The sequence below is a fragment of the Macaca thibetana genome, chromosome 14, assembly GCF_024542745.1.
Source record: "Macaca thibetana thibetana isolate TM-01 chromosome 14, ASM2454274v1, whole genome shotgun sequence".
NCBI classification, from domain to species: Eukaryota; Metazoa; Chordata; class Mammalia; order Primates; family Cercopithecidae; genus Macaca; species Macaca thibetana.
The window spans coordinates 110,150,209-110,173,547 of record NC_065591.1 but is presented as its reverse complement, the minus strand read 5'-3'; the positions used below and the strand labels follow the sequence as shown (position 1 = coordinate 110,173,547).

At 42.6% G+C, this 23,339-nt stretch overlaps 1 protein-coding gene and 1 long non-coding RNA gene across 4 annotated transcripts in view; one reads left to right on the top strand and one right to left on the bottom strand.

Annotated features, from left to right (window-relative positions):
- LOC126936081 (uncharacterized) overlaps positions 1 to 23,339 on the top strand; it is a 184,068-nt gene that overhangs the window by 14,320 nt on the left and 146,409 nt on the right. The window lies entirely within an intron of this gene.
- ATP5MG (ATP synthase membrane subunit g) overlaps positions 13,559 to 23,339 on the bottom strand; it is a 249,536-nt gene continuing 239,755 nt past the window's right edge. For all 3 annotated transcript variants that reach the window (XM_050758469.1, XM_050758471.1, XM_050758470.1), the window contains exons 2-4: positions 21,297 to 21,412; positions 15,672 to 15,832; positions 13,559 to 13,758 (exon numbers count right to left, since the gene is read on the bottom strand). In XM_050758469.1, the coding sequence (XP_050614426.1) occupies positions 13,660 to 13,758; positions 15,672 to 15,832; positions 21,297 to 21,348 (312 nt within the window). In that variant the 5' untranslated portion in view covers positions 21,349 to 21,412 and the 3' untranslated portion in view covers positions 13,559 to 13,659. The remainder of the gene's footprint in view (positions 13,759 to 15,671; positions 15,833 to 21,296; positions 21,413 to 23,339) is intronic.

Genomic DNA, 23,339 nt, shown 5'->3' with positions numbered 1-23,339 from the left:
CTCTGTTTCAAAAAAAAAAAAAAAAAAAAAAAGTACATCGGTTCGAATTGAAAGGGAGAAAACTAAAGGAGTTCATGCTGGATGGTTTCTATTTTCTCTTTAACGTAATAGGTAAGGCATTCCTCTTTTTTGGAAGACACTGCATGTCAGTGAAGTTACCTAACAGTTTCTTTAAATCTCAACTTTCATACCAGCAAAATTCTTGATTCTACTCTCCAACCCATATCTCTTGTAAAGTTGTGAGAACCAACAAGATCATATAGGATAGGGCTTTGAGCTCTTTAGATAAGTAGCAATGGACCTACTGATAATCACTTAAATCTGACTTTAAATCCATGAAGTTGAAAGCGGCTGAATTCCAAAGCCCCTGCCATTTTATCATTCCTTTTATTTCTGTGTGTTATCAATGCTGCAGTTCCCATAATTGTAAATATTTTGTTTGCCTCCAAATTACTTTGAAAAAAATTCACTAGGCCTAGTATTACTGTTTGTCTTTTTTGAGACAGAGTCTCACTCTATTGCCCATGCTGGAGTGCTATGGCACAATCTTGGCTCACTGCAGCCTCCACCTCCCGGGTTCAAGCTATTCTCCTTCCTCAGCTGGGAATGCAAGTGTACATCACCACGCCTGACTAATTTTTGTATTTTTAGTAGAGATGGGGTTTCACCATGTTGGCTGGTCTCGAACTCCCGACCTCAAGTGATCTGCTCGCCTCGGCCTCCCAAAGTGTTGGGATTACAAGCATGAGCCACTGAGCCTGAGCCTGACTGCCTTCCTTTCTTTCTTTCTTTCTTTCTTTCTTTCTTTCTTTCTTTCTTTCTTTCTTTCTTTCTTTCTTTCTTTCTTTCTTTCTTTCTTTCTTTCTTTCTTTCTTTCTTTCTTTCTTTCTTTCTTTCTTTTTCTTTCTTTTTTCTTTCTCTTTCTTTCTTTTTCTTTCTCTTTCTTTCTTTCCTTCTTTCTTTCTTTTTCCTTCCTTCCTTCCTTCCTTCCTTCCTTCCTTCCTTCCTTCCTTCCTTTCTTTCTTTCTTTCTTTCTTTCTTTCTTTCTTTCTTTCTTTCTTTCTTTCTTTCTTTCTTTCTTTCTTTCTTTCTTTCTCTGTTTCTCTCTCTCTCTCTCTTTCTTTTTTTTTTTCTTTGACATAGGTCTCACTCTGTCACCAGGCTGGAGTACAGTGGCACAATTATAGCTCACTGCAGCCATGAACTTCTGGGCTCAAGCAATCATCCTGCCTCAGCCTTCTGAGCAGCTGGGACTACAGGTGTGCACCACCACCCTCAGCTAAGTTTTTAATTTAGTTTTTATTTATTATTATTTTTTGAGAGTGGGTCTTGCTCTGTTGCCCATGCAACAGTGGTGTGATCATGGCTCACTGCAGCCTGTACCTACCAGGCTCAAGCAATCCTCTAGCTTCAGCCTCTTGTGGAGTTGGAACTGCAGGTGCACACCACCATGCCTGGCTAATTTTGGGTTTTATTTATTTATTTTTTTTGTAGAGACAGGGTTTTGCCATATTGCCCAGGCTGGTCTCAAACTCCTGAACTCAATGGATCCACCTGCCTCAGTCTCCCAAAGTGTTGGGATTACAGGCATGAGGCACACCTGCCTTTATTTTTAATTTTCTGTACAGATGAAGTCTTGCTATGTTGATGAGGCTGGTCGTGAACTCCTGGCCTCAAGCGATCCTCCCATCTCAGCCTCCCAAAGTGTTGAGATTACAGGCGTAAACCACTATCAACTATCAGTCTTCCCACAGCTTCAACTGCTCTCATTATTCTAATCCTACTGACCATTCTCAAAGTCCTCCCAAGTTTTTTTTTTTTTTTTTTTTTTTTGAGGAAAAATGGATAAAACTGAGCAATATTATCTCCCCATTGAGATGTCTAGCTTTTTTTTGAGTCATGCTTAAAGTCTAACTATATAGTCTAAAGTTGGTTTAGGATTCCTTTCAGCCACCAGTGCCAACTTACCTTAGGCTAACAGGAATAGAGTTCAGTTGATCTAATTTAGAACAAATTTGTATCCGTAGATGGGATGGAAAATCTAGGTGAGGATTAAGGTCATGGACAAGGTACAAGAGGAGGAGGAAATCTGAGTTAATTATAACCTAGGTTATGCAGTCTTAATTCCAGGAAGCTGTGCCTTAGCTAGGTAGACAACTTGTTGATTGAGGAATATTCTCAGAGGAACTAGAAGCTACCCGTTTCTGAATTCTGAGATGAATTTCTACATCATCTGAGATGAAGGTGAAGGTGTCAGTATCCAAAGACTAGAAATTCTAAGAAAACTATGTCACTTGGAGAAAGCCCTTTAGTAAGCATTTGCTTATTTTCTTTCCAGCAGTCATGGCTGGCCTGGAAGATTTCCCAAAGGTTATCTTTTTCAAGACCAGTTGGGTAAGGCTGTTTTGATATGTTTTTGAATATACATTATAATGCATTCATTGTGTTTATTTGTTTATTCCTAGATTTTTTTTTTTTTTTTTTGAGACGGAGTCTCGCTCTGTCGCCCAGGCTGGAGTGCAGTGGCCGGATCTCAGCTCACTGCAAGCTCTGCCTCCTGGGTTTACACCATTCTCCTGCCTCAGCCTCCCGAGTAGCTAGGACTACAGGCGCCCGCCACCTCGCCCGGCTAGTTTTTTGTATTTTTTAGTAGAGATGGGGTTTCACCGTGTTAGCCAGGAGGTCTTGATCTCCTGACCTCGTGATCCGCCCGTCTCGGCCTCCCAAAGTGCTGGGATTACAGGCTTGAGCCACCGCGCCCGGCCCTATTCCTAGATTTTTTAAAAACTGTATATATTTTGGTAATAACTAAAGTAAAAGCAGATAAAACCAAGAGAACATGGCCATCATTGTTCAAGGCCTCATACTCTCTGATGCAAAAAGATAAGCCTGAATTAAAAGCTACATTTCTTAATGTCTCTCATATGAAAAGCTATATAAGCTCCTGGTGTCAAGTTTAAAAACTGAGAACTTATTTTGAAACATTATGGGTAGAGACTAGGGAGTTAAATGATGACTTTTTAAAATGTTTAGGGTTAGGTATTAACACCCTCAGCTATTTGCCTTATTTTCTTCTTTACTAAGAGCCCTCTCTATCAATATATAGCAAATAGTCTTGCTTAAGGCCCGGGAAAAGTCACCGTATCCAAGGCTTGATGCAAATTTTATGTTACCAATCTTCATTTACTCCTGCTAAAGTTGAAATGGAGTGTCTTACATGTGGGTTAGAGTTCAGATGTAAGTTTCTGAATAAAAACATAAAAAGCGAACCATCTCCCTTACCTACTCCTGCTCCTCACAGTCCAATAAAAAACTTAAATGTCGCAGAGTAGAGGGAATGTGGTTAGAGTTAGGACACTGAGGAATCAAGTCCTGCATTCCAGTCCTCTACCACTGACTCATTCACCTCCGGCAAATGGTTCCACTTCATTTCATTTTGTACTGAAAAGTGAGGAGAGTAACATTTTGTTTCAAATTTTCTTAGGTGAGTGGGTTCTGCTACCCTGCAAGGCTTTTGCTGAAGTTGAGATGAACAAATAAGGAAAATATGCAACTATAGATTGTTTTAAGAGAGGTGGGAAAAAACCCAACGGATTTTGTTGCTGATTTGTGTCCTTAGGACTCTCCACAGATAACTTTGAGAGATTTACTACTTAGTCCTTAGAGGCAGCTTCCTTCTGGGACGGGTGGATATGAGGCATGGGGTGGGGTCGGATGGTGATGGGAGAGCAAAGGAACACAAGGGTCCCAAATCAAGGCCCTTTTGGCTTCAGTGTTTACCCTCAGTGCAGTGGGGGTGAAATTTGGAGCCTAGGGTGAGGTAGAAATTAGTGTCCCTGCTGCAGTAGTAACTTGGGTATCAGATAATAAAGCATATTTCCACCAGCATATTCTAAAGGCAGATGAAACTATACAGGGGTTTAAGGTAAAGCTATGATGAACAAAATATCACCCCTGACTTTTTAAAATTTCATTTTATTTTATGTTCCAGGGTACATGTGCAGGATGTGCAGGTTTATTACATAGGTAAATGTGTGTCATGGTGGTTTGCTGCACCTATCAACCCATCACCTGGGTATTAAGCCCAGCATGCATTAGCTGTATTTCCTGATGCTCTCCCTCCCTCTGTCCTCCCCTTGACAGGCTCCAGTGGGTGTTGTTCCCCTCCTTGTGTCCATGTGTTGTCATTGTTCAGTCTCACTTTTGAGAACATGTGGTGTTTGATTTTCTGTTCCTGTGTTAGTTTGCTGAGGATAATGGCTTCCAGCTCCATCCACATCCCTGCAAAGGACATGATCTCGTTCCTTTTTATGGCTGCATAGTATTCCATGGTGTATATATACCACATTTTCTTTATCCAGTCTATCACTGATGGGCATTTGGGTTGATTCCATGTCTTTGCTATTGTGACTAGTGCTGCAAGTATGTATGTATCTTTATATGTACCTAGTACATCCACTTTCAAAACCATTTAATCACCTTTTTGGAGAAGTTTTTTTCTGATTTTCCCGAACTGCTTCCCTTTACCCTCCTGTTGATGCTTCCTGTAGCACACATCATTGTATAATAGAATGATTTATATCATTTATAATGGTATGATAGAATGATTTATATTTTATAGAATAGAATAGAATGATTTATATTCCTTTGGGTGTATACCTAGTACCAGGATTGCTGGTTCCAATGGTATTTCTGGTTCTAGGTCTTTGAGGAATCACCACACTGTCTTCCACATCACCCCGACTTAATGTTTACTTGGTCATTATTCCTTTCATTTTTTTCACCAATCTGGGGCTCACATGACTTTCTTTCCATTGTTCTACCTGGAGGTCACTAAAATTGGTAACCATTCTTCCACCATCACCTCATAATTCACTGTCTTAGAACTACATTTATTCAGTTGTTCTATTAGGTTCCCCACTCTCTTGAGACCCAGAGTCAGATGACATCAGGTAAAAATGCAGGCTGTCCTTAGGGGAAACAATAGCTATTTTAACAAGCAGGCTATAATTCAAAACCACACAACAGTATTTAATTGCTTTTGGATTTGACAACACTGGAATGCATTAAAACTTGGAGCCTCTGAAGATAACCTTCCTAACTTTATGCAAGAGTCCAAGGTATAGTTCTTTTTTTTTTTTTTTTTTTTTTTTTTTTTTTTTTTTTTTTTTTTTGAGACGGAGTCTCGCTCTGTCACCCAGGCTGGAGTGTGGTGGCCGGATCTCAGCTCACTGCAAGCTCCGCCTCCCGGGTTCACGCCATTCTCCTGCCTCAGCCTCCCGAGTAGCTGGGACTATAGGCGCCTGCCACCTCGCCCGGCTAGTTTTTATATTTTTTAGTAGAGACGGGGTTTCACCGTGTTAGCCAGGATGGTCTCGATCTCCTGACCTCGTGATCCGCCCGTCTCGGCCTCCCAAAGTGCTGGGATTACAGGCGTGAGCCACCGCGCCCGGCCCAAGGTATAGTTCTTATAAAAATCCATCCATAGTTTGCATATGTAAAATCCTCTGAGGAAAATGGTGGTGCTTTAAACCTTTATATGATATGCTTCTTTGAGCTGTAACAAGGATATAAATCAGGAAATGCAGGCTTGGCAAAGAAAGAGTTAAGATGATAAATTTCTAAGGAATTTCAGGGATTTTCAGATTTCAGGCTTGGTCTTTTATAAAGGATCTTCTGCTGCATACCTCCTGGTTCTCCCCTGCTAGACCTCATATATGCAAAAGTAGCTTTGCATTAGCTAGCACAGTAGAGAAGGCTAATCAGAGATCCAAATCTCTGTTTCAGAGTTGGAGGTTGAGATGCAAGAGTGACTCAGCTGGCATCAGCTCTGTAGCAGTCTCAGCCTGCAGGCCTTCAGGAAGTGAGTCCTCCAGGCCTGCATCTCCCTCTGTGGCAAATTGCCACTAAACTCTGCTGTTTATCAACCCAGTACCAAACACAGTAGGAAGAGTCTGCTGTTTCACTGTTTTGAACAAAACCAAAAACATAGAAGCCAGATTATATGACGGGATAGTATTACAAAGGTGTATTAGATACAGTATCTCCCTTAAAAAACTTACAGTTTAGTAAGGAAATAAATGTAAATATAGCATTAGAGTACAATGATGCTACAAGAAGCATCAACAGGAGGGTAAAGGGAAGCAGTTCAGGAAAATCAGAAAAAACCTCTCCGAAAAGGTGATGAAGAGGTTTTGAAAGTGGATGTGCTAGGTAGAAAGTGCCAGGAATGAAGGCAGAGGGGAAAGCATTTATATAGATTCATTAATGGATACATTCACTTTATTCATCACATTTGCACTGAGTGACTTCTGTGTGCTTGGAGCATGTGATATGAACCATCTAGTACAGGCAAGGTGGTGTGTGTATATATATGTATAGGTGGAGAGAGTGGTAAGATGAGATAACGATGTGGGAGTAACTGGAAGTTCTCCAATTGCTTAAATTTTCTTAGTCAAGTAGGAAGTAAGGTCATCTGTTGAAGGATGTAATTGCGGTCTGAAGAAACATAATATGATTGGCTGGTAGTATTAAGTGCTCTCTTAAGGTTCTGACCATCATGAATATAGAGTGATACTACCTTTTTTTTTTTTTTTTTTTTTTTTTTTTTTTGAGACAGAGTCTCACTCTGTTGCCAAAACAGGATGGAGTGCAGTGGTGCAATCTCGGCTAATTGCAACCTCCAGCTCGTGGGTTCAAGTGATTCTTATGCCTCAGCCTCCCAAGTAGCTGGGACTACAGGTGTGTGCCACCATGCTCAGTTAATTTTTGTAATTTTAGTAGAGAGGGGGTTGGCCATGTTGGCCAGGCTGGTATCGAACTCCTGGCCTCAAGGGATCCACCCAAAGTGTTGGGATTACAGGCGTGAGCCACCACACCTGGCCAGACGAGTTACTTTGTTTTCTCCAACTTCATTTGGCTACGTAGGTGCAGAGCAGGTGGAAAGCTGAATTAAGCCAAGGAGTTGGTTTTGGTAAGTGAGTACAACGAAGAGAGTGAGAGGCAAGGAAGTTGAAGGTGTATTCAAGAGAATGCTTATGATTGATCATGGAACATAAGTTGTATCAGGAGAGAAAAGCTGACATCAAGGGGGTGAGGGAGATGGTAGGATGAATTTATTGATGGTCATGAAAACTCTGAATTTGTGTAGTTGAGATATTTGACAGAATGGGCTAGGAAGATAATAGGTGGTCAGAGAGAGGGATGCATGAAATTGAAACTAAGATGGTTGATAATTTTGGTAAAAAGATGGGAATCAGTATTTAAGGAAGGTGAAAGGTGTAACTGTTAAGTTTTTAGGGAATCAAAAGGCCAGGTTGGTTGAAGGATCATTTATGTTAGTAGTTCCCAAACTTTAGCATGCATTAGACTTATATATGGAAAGATAATTAAAATACAGATTGTGCTGGGTGCGATGACATATGCCTGTCGTCCCAGCTACTTGGGAGGCTGAGGGAAGAAGATTGCTTGAGCTCAGGAGTTTGAGACCAGTCCAGGTAACATAGTGAGACCATCTCTAAAAAAATGCAAAACAACAAAACAACAACAACAAAAATACAGATTGCAAGATCCCACTCCTAGTTTCTGGGGTAAATCCTGGTAATTTTCATTTCTAAATTCCCTGGTGATGCTGATGCTGCTGTGGTCCAGGGACTGTACTTTGGAAACTACTGACCCATGTGTATGTTGAAATTGCAATTGTCAAGAATTAAGATAGAAGTAGTGTTGGCCGGGCGCGGTGGCTCAAGCCTGTAATCCCAGCACTTTGGGAGGCCAAGACGGGCAGATCACGAGGTCAGGAGATCGAGACCATCCTGGCTAACACGGTGAAACCCCGTCTCTACTAAAAAATACAAAAAACTAGCTGGGCGAGGTGGCGGGCGCCTGTAGTCCCAGCTACTCGGGAGGCTGAGGCAGGAGAATGGCGTAAACCCGGGAGGCGGAGCTTGCAGTGAGCTGAGATCCGGCCACTGCACTCCAGCCTGGGCGACAGAGCGAGACTCAGTCTCAAAAAAAACAAAAAAAACAAAAAACAAAACAAACAAACAAAAAAGATAGAAGTAGTGTTATAAAGTGACAGTGAGCCAGGACACAAAATTGGCAAGAAATAAAGGGGACCAGGTGAGGTGGCTCACGCTTGTAATCCCAACACTTTGGGAGGCCAAGGTGGGGGATTCCTTCAACCTAGGAGTTTGAGACCAGCCTCGGCAATGTGGCTACCCTGTCTCTACAAAAAAATAGCTGTGCGTGGTGGCATGTGCCTGTAGTTCCAGCTATTTGGGAAGCTGAGATAGGAGGATCTTGAGTGAGCCTGGGAGGTTGAGACTGCAGTAAGCTGTGATCATGCCACTATACTCCAGCCCAGGCGACAGAGCGAGACCCTGTCTCAAAAGACAAAAAGATAGGCTGGGTGCGGTGGCTCACGCCTGTAATCCCAGCACTTTGGGAGGCCGAGGCGGGCGGATCACGACATCAGGACCATCCTGGTTAACACGGTGAAACCCCGTCTCTACTAAAAATACAAAAAAATTAGCCGGGCGTGGTGGCGGGCGCTTGTAGTCCCAGCTGTTCGGGAGGCTGAGGCAGGAGAATGGCGTGAATCCCGGAGGCGGAGCTTGCAGTGAGCCGAGATTGTGCCACTGCACTCCAGCCTGGGTGACAGAGCAAGACTACGTCTCAAAAAAAAAAAAAAAAAAAAAAAAAAAAAAAAAAAAGACAAAAAGATATAAAAAGGAATGAACTGATTAGTGGAAAACTGCAACAATCAGGGACAGTGGATATACACTCTAATAACATGACATTTAAAGCTAGGTTTTACGGGGACTGGTTAGAAATTGTGGCTGAAACAATGGTTGGTAGCTAATGAGGTTAAGGTGAGGCAGAAGGGAGACTGCCAAGGGCTTTGCATGCTAGTATTTTATTATATCAGGGCCTTTTGTTTGGTAAACAGATCTAGTGTAAGTTCCCTGCTAAGGGATTACCTCTGGTGGAACTGTTACTGAATTCATCACAAGGGTGATCAGAATCTTATGTCCTGGTAGAAACAAAAACCACACTAATTAGAAAACAGTAAGTCCTACTAAACTACCTATCACTTTACATAAGATTAGGGAGGTTGATATCTAATGAGACAAGAAATCTTAAATAACTTAATAGCAGGGCAAAGCAGGACCAAGAATATATAATACAGAATGGAACTGGAAATACAAAGCAGGATCCACAAGCTGGTCACAGGTAGAGTCAGGGCACCAACTACAACACAGGATCATGACCTTGGCCCAGTTTATGTTTCCACGACTTATTGCTCTTGGGATCCTAGCCAAATTGTCTTTTATAAAGGATTTTCTGCTTTTTCATGTTTTCTGCTTAGTTCCTCTCTTGTTAAATGGTATATCATTTATGGCACGTGCTTCAGAGGAAAGCTGAGGGCTAAATGAGATAGCTGGTGCAAGTGCTTTGAAAAGGTAAAGTGTTATACAAATATGAAATATTTAAAAAGAAAGTATTGAGCTATACTTAGAAATCAGGGTAGAATACTTAGGTATGTAAGAGATGAATGGAAAAGAAAGGAGAAACTGTTAATCTAAGAACAATGCTGAGATGTATAAAACAAAGGATGAGACCAGGCGCAGTGGCTGACTCCTGTACTTCCAGCACTTCGGGAGGCTGAGGCGGGCAGATCATGAGGTCAAGAAATCGAGATCATCCTGGCCAACATGGTGAAACCCTGACTCTACTAAAAATACAAAAAATTAGCCAGGCATGGTGGCACGCGCCTGTAGTCGCAGCTACTTGGGAGGCTGAGGCGGGAGAATCTCTTGAACCTGGGAGGTGGAGGTTGCAGTGGGCTGAGATCATGCCGTTGCACTCAAGCCTGTTGACAAGAGTGAGACTCCATCTCAAAAAAAAAAAAAAAGGGATGAAATGTGCAATGTGGACAGTTTCACATGTTTTTTTTTTTTTTTTTTTTTTTTTTTTTTTGAGACTGAGTTTCGCTCTTGTTGCCTAGGCTGGAGTGCAATGGCATGATCTCGGCCCACTGCAACCTCCGCCTCCCAGGTTCAAGAGATTCTCCCGCCTCAGCCTCCCAGTAGCATGTGTGCTGATGCCCGGCTAATTTTGTATTTTTAGTAGAGACAGGGTTTCACCATGTTCGTCAGGCTGGTCTCCAACTCGTGACCTCAGGTGATCTGCCCAAAGTGCTGGGATTATAGGCGTGAGCCACCACACCCGGCCTCACATTAGTTTTTTTTTTTTTTTTGAGATGGAGTCTCGCTCTTTGCCAGGCTGAAGTGCAGTGGCGCCATCTCGGCTCACTGTAACCTCCGCCTCCCAGATTCAAGTGATTCTCCTGCCTCAGCTTCCCAAGTAGCTGGGACTACAGCCATGTGCCACCACGTCCAGCTAATTTTTGTATTCTTAGTAGAGATGGGTTTCACCATGTTGGCCAGGATGGTCTTGATATCTTGACCTCGTGATCTGCCCACCTCAGCCTCCCAAAGTGCTGGGATTATAGGCGTGAGCCACCGCGCCTGGCCACATTAGTTTTGAAATGATGAAAGCCTCAACAAAAAGCCTCATTTACTTACATATAGATAGCAGTTTCCTTAGGAATAAACCTTTGGACCACAGTGACAAATATTCGTATAACTGGCTTTGACTTAACCATTGTGTTCTCTCTCCTCGTGATGCCTACTACTAAATGAGTACTTACTTCTACTTTTACATACTGAGAAAATTGCAGGACCACATGCACTGTTACATGAACCCTATGCAAGTTTGCAGGTTTCTATTCCGGCTTTTGTTACATGGAATTGAAATTACCTGCTGATGTTAGACCACACAAGTTACTTCAGGGCAGGACTGTGCCTTGTTAAAATCTTTCAATGGCTTTCCATTCATTGTCCTTAAAGAAGTCCAAGCCTTAATAGGCATAAAATACAATCTGGTCCCCACCATCTCTGGCTTTACCTCAGTGCTCTCCTCTGCCTGGCAGTTTGGCCACACTTACACTCTCAGATCATCAATGTACTACACTTTTTCTGACAATAGCTTTTGCACAGGTTGTTTCACCCGCCCAGCATACCTTGCTCCATTCTTCTTGGCTAACTTACTTTCCTGGTTTATATAGTTACTATTGTCTCTGACAACTTCTCTTGAACCTCCTTCTCATCTGGGTTAGCCTTCCTTTTTTTTTTTTTTTTTTTTTTTTTTTTTTGAGACGAGTCCCACTCTGTTGCCCAGGCTGGAGTGCAGTGGAGTGATCTTGGCTCACTGCAACCTCCACCTCCCGGGTTCAAGTGATTCTCCTGCCTCAGCCTCCCGAGTAGCTGGGACTACAGGTGCACGTCACCACACCTGGCTAATTTTTGTATTTTTAGTAGAGACAGGGTTTCACTATATTGGCCAGGCTGGTCTCAAATTCCTGACCTCGTGATCCGCCCGCCTCAGCCTTCCAAAGTGCTGGGATTACAGGCGTGAACCACTGCGCCCAGCCCTGGATTAGCCTTTCAAGCATACCTTCCCCTTCCCTCATTATAGTACTTCTCACATCTTATAGTAATTGCATGCCTAATTACCTGTCTTACCAGATCAAACTCTGTGAAACAGGTAACAGTCTTGTTCCTGAATGTTTCTGCCATTTTAATTGTGCCTAGAGCTTAGATGCACAATAAACACCGAGTTTGCCAATGACAAACACTTGGCAGCACACAAATTCAGTGAAAGCCTCAGTAATTCTGTTAGAAGACATTTGGGGTTGATGAGGACAAAAAAAAAAAAAAAAAAAAAAAAAGAGAAACAAGCCTGGTGAAGTCAAGTGGCCACTTCAAGGAGCTCACTGCTATTTTTTAACCTAAGAAAATTCCGTACATGCACTATTAGCCACAGGGGAGTACAGGGGTGTTCTGTATGGCAAAAGAGGAAGCTGCAGTGAAGTGAGTAGTAAATGTTTATTTTGAGGATCTTCTGGTGTGACAGTGGTGTTATAAACAATCACATTACATATCATTAATCAACTAGGTGTCTGTAGGTTTTAACTAGTAGCTGATCTCCTATCTTGTTTTTTTCCGGTTAATTTGAATAATCATGCACTGTATGAAAAAGAAACTGATTGCCATTCTCATATCAGTCTTTTTGAGCACTTTTTGAAAAGAGGTCGTTTCAGTTTTGACCACCTGTTTATTGCAGGAGTAAGTTAGGCATTACTTCACATTTTAGCAGCGTGGTAGTCTCTATGGGAACTTTCTTGCCTATCACTTAGATAAGCTGTGCCATTTATTAGGCTAAAATAGCAGTGTTCTAAATGCAGTGGGTAAATTTGGGATTGACTGGATAAAGGTTCAACACTATTAAAGGATTAATAATACTATATTGTGAGCCATAATGTTTTTATAATAAATATGCAACCACCTTTTGGTTATCATCAGTTGGTATTGTATGTTTTGCTGTGGCTGCAGGAATAACAGTGGATTTAGGAAAGTACCAGTGAGTCAATTAAGGATTTTAAGATCCCTGGGAAAAGCCAAGGAATGATCAATCTCTCCTATATACCCAATAAAATCGCTCCAGAAGACAGACTAATACCAATCATTTCATTTACTTCAGGATGTAATATACTATTTAGATCCCAGGAAGATGCTAAATTATAACCTCGTTGAAATATCTGGGCCGGGCGCGGTGGCTCAAGCCTGTAATCCCAGCACTTTGGGAGGCCGAGACGGGCGGATCACGAGGTCAGGAGATCGAGACCATCCTGGCTAATATGGTGAAACCCCGTCTCTACTAAAAATACAAAAAAAACTAGCCGGGCGAGGTGGTGGGCGCCTGTAGTCCCAGCTACTCGGGAGGCTGAGGCAGGAGAATGGCGTAAACCCGGGAGGCGGAGCTTGCAGTGAGCTGAGATCCGGCCACTGCACTCCAGCCTGGGCGACAAAGCGAGACTCCGTCTCAAAAAAAAAAAAAAAAAAAAAAAAAAAAAAAAAAGAAATATCTGTAGGGCATTTTGTTTTTGCGAAGGCAGTAAAACCAGACAAACGAATAACACACATCAAAATCAGATTTCTAATGTAGGGCTCTGTCCTACTGTTAAAGATGTTAGAAAGATACATACTTAGAATACCACCCTGTTCTCTCTGGGGGAGGCTATATTCAAGATGACAAGTACTCTAACATTTTTACAGACATAGATGTTGTTAATAGGGTCTTTCTGTGATTTTAGCAAAGAGAAACAGTTGAAATGTTACTCTTTCTAACTACTGACATGATTCATCTCTATCACTGGCATATGGTACTACCATTTCTCCTACTGTGGCAAATTCTAGTTTTCCCAAGACCTAACCCTCACTGTTCTGGAAATAAAGCTTAAATATATATATTCCAAACCTTTAAATTAAAATGTTATCCCCATATATTCATGTACCAGGTTAATATCGCCACATATATCCTTTCTAATTTTGGGCTAAACAGATGTGCATTTAGAGTTGTTTAAAGACAACCCAGCTTAATATCAAGAGAAAGTGTGACCTTTCATGGAGTATTTGATGGAAAAAACACTGAGTTTTGACAAATCTTATTTTATTCAGATAGCAGTCTGATCACACATGGTCCAACAACACTCAAATAATAAATCAAATATAACCAGATGTTAAAGATTGGTCTTCAAACATCATAGCCAATGATGCCACGCTTGCCTATGATCTCTCCAACATAAAACCACATCAACACCTCAGTGGCCACCACACCATTCAGCACAGCTTCCTGAAAAAAGAAGCATATATTTTAAGGTATCTTTTTATATATATATATATATATTTTTTTTTTTTTTTGAAACCATTCTTTTCCAGAATTAAGGAGACAAAGAACATAAAGACACTATTCAAACTAGAAGGCAGTTTTAGTCAAAGTTGAGAATTACTAACATTACTTTTGTTCAACTGCTGAGAACCCTTGAACTTTCAATTTTGTAAGGTAAGTAGTTAGAGCTTATAAATTCTTTCAAAGCATTCTTTACAGACCTGAACTGACTTAACCCTTTCATTATAAGTTTATGAGACACTTTATGGGACCTAAAACAACCCACATCCTGGATATAGCTGGTGCATTTAGACAGGGCATTCATATGAAAGGATGGCTCTAGGAAGGCCGAGTCTCTGAATAGACATTTTTGTCTGGCAAAAGAAAATCTGCTGAAAGATGAAGTGCTGTCTTCCCCCTTTAGACCTCACTTTTATTCATTTAGTATTTGACTTAACTCTGACCAAGTATCTGGTATTCATATCAACATTTTACTGCCCCAAGGAGAAATATACACATCTGGTTCAGGAAAGCACTGTTATTAATACATGGAGCTAGAATATGGATCTTGAAATTCTAGTTGAAAAAATAACTTTCCCTAACAAAACTAGACCTTTTCCTTTCAGTACTTCTGGAAGTGAATTTTCCCCATCAAATTAGACCAGAAGTTTATGGAAGTCTTCTGAAAAACAACCATACTTCCCAGGATGTAGGCTCTAAAATTAGCAATCATTTAGGCTTTGTGTACTCTGTGCTTGGATCATGCAAATAAAATCCAAGTTCCAGTTCTTTTTTTCCCTTTTTTTTTTTATGAGACGGAGTCTCGCTCTGTTACCCAGGCTGGTGTGCAGTGGTGCGATCTCGGCTCACTGCAAACTCTGCCTCCCGGGTTCACACCATTCTCCTGCCTCAGCCTCCCGAGGAGCTGGGACTGCAGGTGCCCGCCACCACGCCTGGCTAATTTTTTGTATTTTCAGTAGAGACGGGGTTTCACTGTATTAGCCAGGATGGTCTCGGTCTCCTGACCTCGTGATCTGCCCGCCTCGGCCTCCCAAAGTGCTGGGATTACAGGTGTGAGCCACCAGGTCCGGCCTTTTTTCCTTAAGAGACAGGGTCTCACTCTGTCACCCAGGCAGTGACACAATCATAGCTCACTGCCTCCTCTAACTCCTGGGCTCAAGCGATCCTCTTGCCTCAGCCTCCCAAGTAGTTGGGACTACAGGTGCATGCCACCACACCTGGCACATTTTTTTCACTATTTTGGGTAGAGATAGGGCCTTGCTATGTTGTCTGGGCTGGTCTTGAACTCCTGGCCTCAAGTGATCCTCCTACTTACTTTGGACTCCCAAAGTACTGGGATTACAGGCAGGAAGTGACTGCGCGTGGCTGCAAGTTCCAATTCTTACAGTTTTTAGATTTTATCTTCACAGAATTCAATAAACCAGGTTTGGTATTTTTATCTTACATATAAGAAGTGTTAGCTTCCTGACTGTGACATAGTTCAAGAGATGTTTTGGCTGAACTGGGGACAATCTCAGGACTACAGATGAAAAAAGTACAGACTCAGCAAAGCAAGCCATCATATTTTAGTATACTGTCTAATATAGGAAAGGAAAAAAAAAATTCCCAATAAAAATGGTCACCTTTTTGCTAGGTTTAAGACTGTTAGGAAACTAAGACATAAAATGGGCTAATTATTTCTACCCAGGTGACAAAATTAGAAAAGTAAGTATCTTCCTCAGCAGTCAAAATTTTTTTCCTCATTATGTTGGATTCAGCCTCATTGGAAACATATATATTAATCAAAACAATCAGAAAAATCCCAAGGGAAGACATTTTCTGTTATGCACATCCGTTTTCATTTAGCCCATGGTTACCTTAACTGTGAGCTGTTTGAAGCTACCAGTCTGAGCACTATTGACTATTTTTTTCAGGCTCTGAATAGCTCTAGGGATCTCAGCAGGGGTGGGAGGAACCAGCTCAACCTTGGCGTAGTACCAAAATGTGGCCAATCGAGGCTTCGAGTAAGTCACAGCAGCTGGAAAACAAAACAAAACAAAAAAACCAGGATGAACTCACTAGAGACCGAAAGAAGCAGATGTGTGGGCTGGACACAAATATTTATTCATGCATCACCTTCATTCACTGCTTGTACCAAATGTGCACCCGGTGTGAAAAGTCAAAGCTGCTCCCTGGTAACAAGAGGCTTTTAAAGATGCAGAACACCTGTGCCACAGGGATGTTCAATCAGGCAGGATGCTATAAGCACATTCAATTATGCCAGTACTTCACTAGTGGCCAGCTAGTACTGTACTTCATTTATGAATGGCAAATCTAGCTAACTGTAAAGATGCCAGAAGTTGGATTTAGAAACAAGAGAACAGTCAATTTATTCATATTTTCTTGGTAGAGAGATAAGTAAATTTGAAGAAAAAGGCGAAGAAAGGGATGAAGGATTTAGAATGGCACTCTTAAGAACAAGATGGAAAGTTATCATAATATTATACACAAGTTCAGATGGAATTAAAACAACTGGTACCCAATATGGTATTGTCATCAATATGTGCTGGATTAAATCTTTCTCTTGACAAAAGCACAGCTGTTCCTCTTTCAAAGACACCACAAATAATAAAAGTAAAACCTACATGTATCGTTAAGAGCCCAAACTAGAATCTATTACCAAGCTGGATTCCTCAAGGTATTTACTATTTCAAGAGAAGAGACCATTAACAACCAGGGTAGTTGTGAGAATGTAGTAGTGATTTCAGAAAGAGGAAGACATTTTTTATTTAAAAAATTATGAGAGAGGCTAGGTGCAGTGCTCATGCCTGTAAACCCAGCACTTTGGGAGGCCGAGGCGGGCAGATCACTTGTGGCCAGGAATTTGAGACCATCCTGCCCAACATGGTGAAACCCTTTCTCTACTAAAACTATAAAAATTAGCTGGGCATGGTGGTGTGCGCCTGTAGTCCCAGCTACTTGGAAGGCTAAGGCACAAGAATTGCTTGGACAGGGGAGCCAGAGGTTGCAGTGAGCCAAGATCTCACCATGACACTCCAGTCTGGGGGACAGAATGAGACTTTGTTTCAAAAATTACAAGAGAAACGTAATAAAAATAGCATGAAGGCCCATAAAGTGTCTACTGTTCAAAGACAGATTACCCAAGGCTCTTGGTGTTTTTCTTGTATTAATGGCCTCCATTTGAGTATTTCTGAATTACTATCTCCCTCATCTTCTGTGTTTGGGGATATGGGCATACTTTTTCTTTTTTTTCTGAGATGGAGTCTCGCTCTATCACCCAGGCTGGAGTGCAGTGGCGCGATCTTGGCTCACTGCAAGCTCCGCCTCCCAGGTTCACGCCATTCTCCTGCCTCAGCCTCCTGAGTAGCTGGGACTACAGGCGCCCGCCACCACGCCCGGGGCTAATTTTTTTTTGTATTTTTAGTAGAGATGGGGTTTCACCGTATTAGTCAGGATGGCCTCGATCTCCTGACCTTGTGATCCGCCCGTCTCGGCTTCCCAAAGTGCTGGGATTACAGGCGTGAGCCACTGCGCCCGGCCAAGGATATGGGCATACCTTCAAGCAGACACAAAGCTCTAAGAGATAGTTCCAAATAGAACTGCCAATGCCTGTAAGATGGGACAATAAAAAAAAGTACAGTCTTGTGGAACAGTCAACCAATTGTCAACATTATCTCCAACACACAGACATTTCATCCTTAAAAAAAAAAGAATCAGTTTACTGTACATAAACACTATTTAAACACTATTTTAGGTGGTAAATTTGTTTCTTAGGGGATACAGGTTAAAGAGTTTGAAACTGCTTTACATGTATACAAGAGATAAAACATAATGAATGGTAGATGATGGGAGCTAGGTTTCTCAGTGGAGGTTGAGTGATGTTACAGGTAAGTAAGAAAAGCAGCAAGAATAAACCCCACGATACTAGGTTAGAGTTGGACTCAGGTTTAGCTTAATATATACACAGACTGATAGACATGGAAATAATTATATATACATACATGCATGTATATACATGGGTTAGTATGCATGTATACACATATATACATCTATTCGGATACCTATCTATATCCCTGTCAATTGAGAGGACCTAGAAGTAGTGATATTTTAGTAGCAAGGAACATAAACAGCACCCAGACCTTAGTTTCTCAATTCCATTGTCCAATAAAAGGAACTAAGGTTCCTTGGCGAAATGGCTGATTCTAAGGCTGGGACAGGGAAAATACAATATAAATCTGAAGCATCTTGTAGTATCAGAAAGGGAGGCGGCATGTCAAAGGGACAGAGGTGCTAACCTGAAAGAGCTCCCAAATAGCCAAGGGTGAAATAATTTGAGCAATAATACGGTATTTGATATACAAAGTATGAAATGAATGTACAAGTCCATACAATAAGTGACTGGATAAATAAATGGAGAAGAGACAAATCTTTCTCACAGAAGAATTCTATTTAATTTATGTAGATATTCCTTCCTACAGGAGATGGAATCCCCCCACTGTAATCACACCCTGCCTTTATGGGACAGGCTTAGTTATTTGCTTCTAAAGAATAGAACACAGAGAGAAAAACAGTAACTTCACAGTGGAGGAACCTATAACCAAGTGATGAAAGCTTGTATCACCAGAAATGTCACATGAATATCATATACCTCCTGACACGTGATTAGGGCATCTCATTACTGTGATATTTCCTCAAAATCCATAGTTCCAGACTAAGCATGAGAAAAACACCAGACAAATCCAGATTGGGGAAATTCTTCAGGATACCTAGACAGATACCTAGACAGACAAGATACCTAGATACCTTAAAACTGTCAAGGTCAGGAAAGATGAGGGAAGACTGGGAAACTGTCCTGGACCAAAGGAGGTTGGAAAGACACAGAAACTAAATGCAATGTGGTACACTGGATTGGATCCTAGAACGGGAAGATTACTGGAAAAACTACTGAAATAGAAATAAAGTCTACAGTTAAGGGGAAAAAAAAATCAGACTCTATGATTCCTAGGCAAGCCTGATGATAAATTTACTTATTTCCATAAGCTTCTTTGGCCCCCAGGGGAATTAACAGATATAGTCAGTAATTTCTATTAAATATTTAACATTCACATTTAATACACTAGCCTGTATATGTTATAAAGCAAAATGTATTTCCACGTTAACATTCCAGCCCAGTTGAGTCCTCCTTTCTAAGTACTTTTGGAAGAATAACAAGTTATCTTTCAATTATTTACAATAACGGAGGGAAGGGTTTATATATTTCATAACAAAAAAATTACCTTGGTGTTACTTTTTAGATTTTTATCATAAAAACTAGATTGCAATTCCTTAATATGCGCCATCTAAAAAATGTGAAAGCCACACCAGAAAAAAAATCCACTTGAAATATTAAGAATTGTGCCTTAAATCATCCACGAAGTCCAGAGTGAAGCCTCCAATCCTTTTTTCTCTTTAGTTTTTTTTTTTTTGAGACGGAGTCTCTTCTGTCACCAGGCTGGAGTGCAGTGGCGCGATCTTGGCTCACTGCAACCTCTGCCTCCTGGGTTAAAGAGATTTTCCTGCCTCAGCTTTCCGAGTAGCTGGGATTACAGGAGCCCGCCACCACGCCTGGCTAATTTCTGTTTTAGTAGAGATGAGGTTTCACCATGTTGGTGAGGCTGGTGTCGAACTCCTGACCTCAGGTGATCCACCCGCCTTGGCGTCGCAAAGTGCTGGGACTACAGGAGTGAGCCACGGTGTCCAGGCTTTTTTTTGAGACCAAGCCTCGCTTTGTCGCCCAGGCTGGCATGCAGTGGTGCGATCTTGACTCACTGCAACCTCCGCCTCCTGGGTTCAAGCGATTCTCCTGCCTCCACCTCCCAAGTAGCTGCGATTACAGGCATGCACCACCAGGCCTGGTGGTATTTTTAGTAGAGATGGGGTTTCACCATGTTGGCCAGGCTGGTCTCGAACTCCTGCCCTCAAGTGATCTGCCCGCCTCGGCCTCCCAAAGTGCTGAGATTACAGGCCTGAGCCACCGCCGCAGGGCTATCTCTTTTGATTAATATAAAATTGTAGAGCTCTATGACAGATAACAATCTTAGTGAAGTAAAAGATTTTTTTGTAAGCTTAAGAAATTCTTTGGGAAAATGTGTAAAATGTTTCACTAGTAGGCTGTGAGGTTCTGCAGGAGAGCCTTCAATAACTCATAGTTTGGCTGGTGATGGAGGGAAGGGAGGAGAGAATGGATAAAATACCAAGCTGGCACTGTGGCTCACGCCTGTAACTCCAGCACTTTGGGAGGCCGAGGCGGGAGGATCCCTTGAGCCCAGGAGTTAAGAGACTAGCCTGGGCAACATGGCGAAATCCCGTCTCTTAAAACATACAAAAATTAGCCAGGTGTGGTGGCGCGCCTGTGATCCCAGCTACTCAGGAGGCTGAGGTGGGAGGATCGCTTGAGCCTCGGAGGCAGAGGCTGCAGTGAGCTGTGATCTGCCACAGCACTCCAACCTGGGCGACAGAGTGAGAGTCCCTGTCTTCTAGGAAAAAAAAAAAAGAAAGAAAGAAAAAGAAAGTACCCAAATCAAACTCAAACATAGCAAAAGAGACTAAAAAGTATTACATTTTTTTTTGAAGTTCTGCTTTCTATTCACATTTCAGAAATCTGGGCGAAAGTTAGAGATCTGACCTTCAGTCAACTTACTGGAATATAGCACATTTAGGAAAACCTTATGTCAATTTATCTTATCTCGCTTCACGAATAAAATGAATAGCCTGCCACTGAGAAGACAACTGAAATATTTACTGGCCAAATAAACTAGTACTCAGAGGCTGTGATTATTCAGGGTTGTTGTGAAATACAGCGGTCTACCAGTGAGGCTCTTCAAGCCGAAAAAATTCCACGAATGCTAAGCTGTAATAACAAAGATTACTATTTATACGGATCCCGTTCTATGCTTCTCGGGGCACGGATACTCATCCATGAAGTCCATTTCCACTTAAAATTTCCCTCGGATTAAAGTGGAAGTATCTTAGAATCCGTCTAGGACAGAAAGCAAAGTCGACATTTCTGTTGACTTCCAAATACTCCACTGACAACCAGACCATGTGATGAGGCCCAATTGATGTACTTTCACACGTTTCTGCCCTTCCTTTTCTTAGCTCTCCTAACAGAGCCATGCCCTCTATATTCCTGCCCTTAGCGATCTCAGGGGGCGTAATGGCGGAGCTGCCGGGCAACGCCGGGCATCCTTCACACTACCTCTCTTCCCAGTGGTGGTTGGATTTCAGGAACTTCTAGGTTGTGTAGAGAACCCAATCTGCAGGTCAGGCGAGCGGAAGGCTAGAGGAGAGTCGCCAACCTTCCTGCTTCCTTCACCTGCAGGCCATCCCGCCCCGGCACCCGCAGGCCCCTCGGGTCTTGGCCGCCCGCTTCTTCCTCTCAGGCCATCGCAGGCCTCCCTGCCGCCCGTGTGCCCGCCTCGGCGGTCTTACATCGCGCTCACCGTTCACCAGAGCCGGGGTCTTCTCCACAAGGTTACGGACAAATTGGGCCATGGTTCTGGGATGCGAAGTCCGTCGCCCGGAACGGCCGGCTGAATGTCACCCGCCGGAAGGACCCGCTGCAGGACCCCGTCCCACTTCCAAGGTCAGGCCGCCTCTTTTCGCGCCGGTCGAGGATATTTAAATGTCCAAAGATCTTTGCAGAATCCAGTCTGTCCACTTACTTTTTTCAACATGGAAGAGAAGGTGGATATGAAAAGATGATATTAGAGAGCATGTGAAGAACAGCGGGATTCCGCAGAGAAGCAGGCATTTTGTTGGGCAGCCACTAGCAGAGGTCCGGAAACCCGGCAAGGAGCGGAAATGCGCATGCGCCCTGAACCTTCAGTGCTTTTCTTGGCGCCGATATCCGCTATTTCGCGTCGTGTGCTTTAGCTGCGTTTCTGAGAACCTATGAAGTCGGTGCTGCAGAAGCATTCGCTGAGATTCTTCTAGTCCCATACGATCGTTGTACAGAGGTAGAGAGGGTCCAAGGCCAAACATATAAAGTTAGAGTCCGAGCAAGCACCACACAACCTGGTACCAGGTTCAACCCATAGCCCTTTTTATTTGAGACAGTCTCGTTCTGTCGCCCAGGCTGAAGTGCAGTGGCACGACTTCGGCTCATTGCAACCTACGTTCCCCAGGTTCCAGCGATTGTCGTGCCTCAGTCTTCCGAGTAGATGGGACTACAGGCGCCCGCCACCACGCCTGGCTAATTTTTGTATTTTTAGTAGAGACTGTGTTTCACCATGTTGGCCAGGCTGGTCTCGAACTCCTAGCCTCAAGTGATCCGCCCGCCTTGGTGCTGAGATTACAGACGTGAATCACCGCCCCTGGCCCCACAGCCCTTTTTAAAGTTGATTTTTTTTTTAATCCCAGTCTCCCCAAAGTCCTGTATCAGGATTGGAATCCATTTCCCCTAATTCCCTAGTTAGCCACAAGGAGTTGTGCAGATGTGAGGGAAAAAACACCTGTATTGAACGCCCACACTATGCCAGGCATTTTGGAATTTAAAGAAAGCCTGTAAGGCATTGTCCCCATTGAGACTGGTCTTGAAAAATGGCCACACAATTTGGAAGTGGCAGAGTTGAGATCTGAAGAAGCTGCAATGTAAACTCAGAGAGGGGGCATTCTATCAGATTAGGCATGGTGGTGATTTCAGCATACTTCCTAGAGAAGATGCTTGAGCTGATGTGTGAGAGAACAGCTGTATACTACAGAGGGCTGAAACTTCATAGTTTAATATGAGAAGGAAAAGATGTATGTAGGGAAGTGGCATTTGATGAGACGAACAGAACTATAATGTATCCTGGGGAAGTCTGAGCAGAAGTAAATCTCTGATTTTTGGAATGGTTAGAGGGGTGGAAAGAAAAATTTGAAGTGGTATCAAGGAACTAAGAACTTTTCAGTGAAGGAGTGATTCTGCTGCCCTAGATACTGCAGAAAAGTCAAATTAAGGATGGGAAAGTTAATTTAGCAGTATGGCAATCTTTAATTAGCGCAGTTTCAAAAAATTAGGATAGAAGCCAGGGTGAATGGTGAAGAAACATGGCTGTAAAGGATTACAAGTCAGAAAACCCAAGGGGGATGTGGAACTCAGGGGAGAAATTGAAGACAGAGAAGAGGCAGTCATTTATTTATTTAGAAATGGGGTCTTGCCACATTGCCTAGGCTGGTCTGAAACTCCTGGCCTCAAGAGATCATCCCACTTCTGCCTCTTGCTTAGCTCTAGGATTACAGGCACAGGCCATCCTGCCTCTTGCTTAGCTCTAGGATTACAGGCACAGGCCATCCTGCCTGATGAGAAGGGATATTGACAAGAGGCAATATCTTTTCCTGATGAGGCAGGAAAGGAGAACTAGCCAGGGATCTGTGGGGCCTTTTCCACAGATGTGATGATGGGAGAGAGGTTTGAAAGTCTTCAAAGTCTCTGAAGTCTTTATCTTCCCAGCAAAATGAAGGCAAACTCATTGGATTGTGAGGGGTAACTGGGAGGGGGGTAT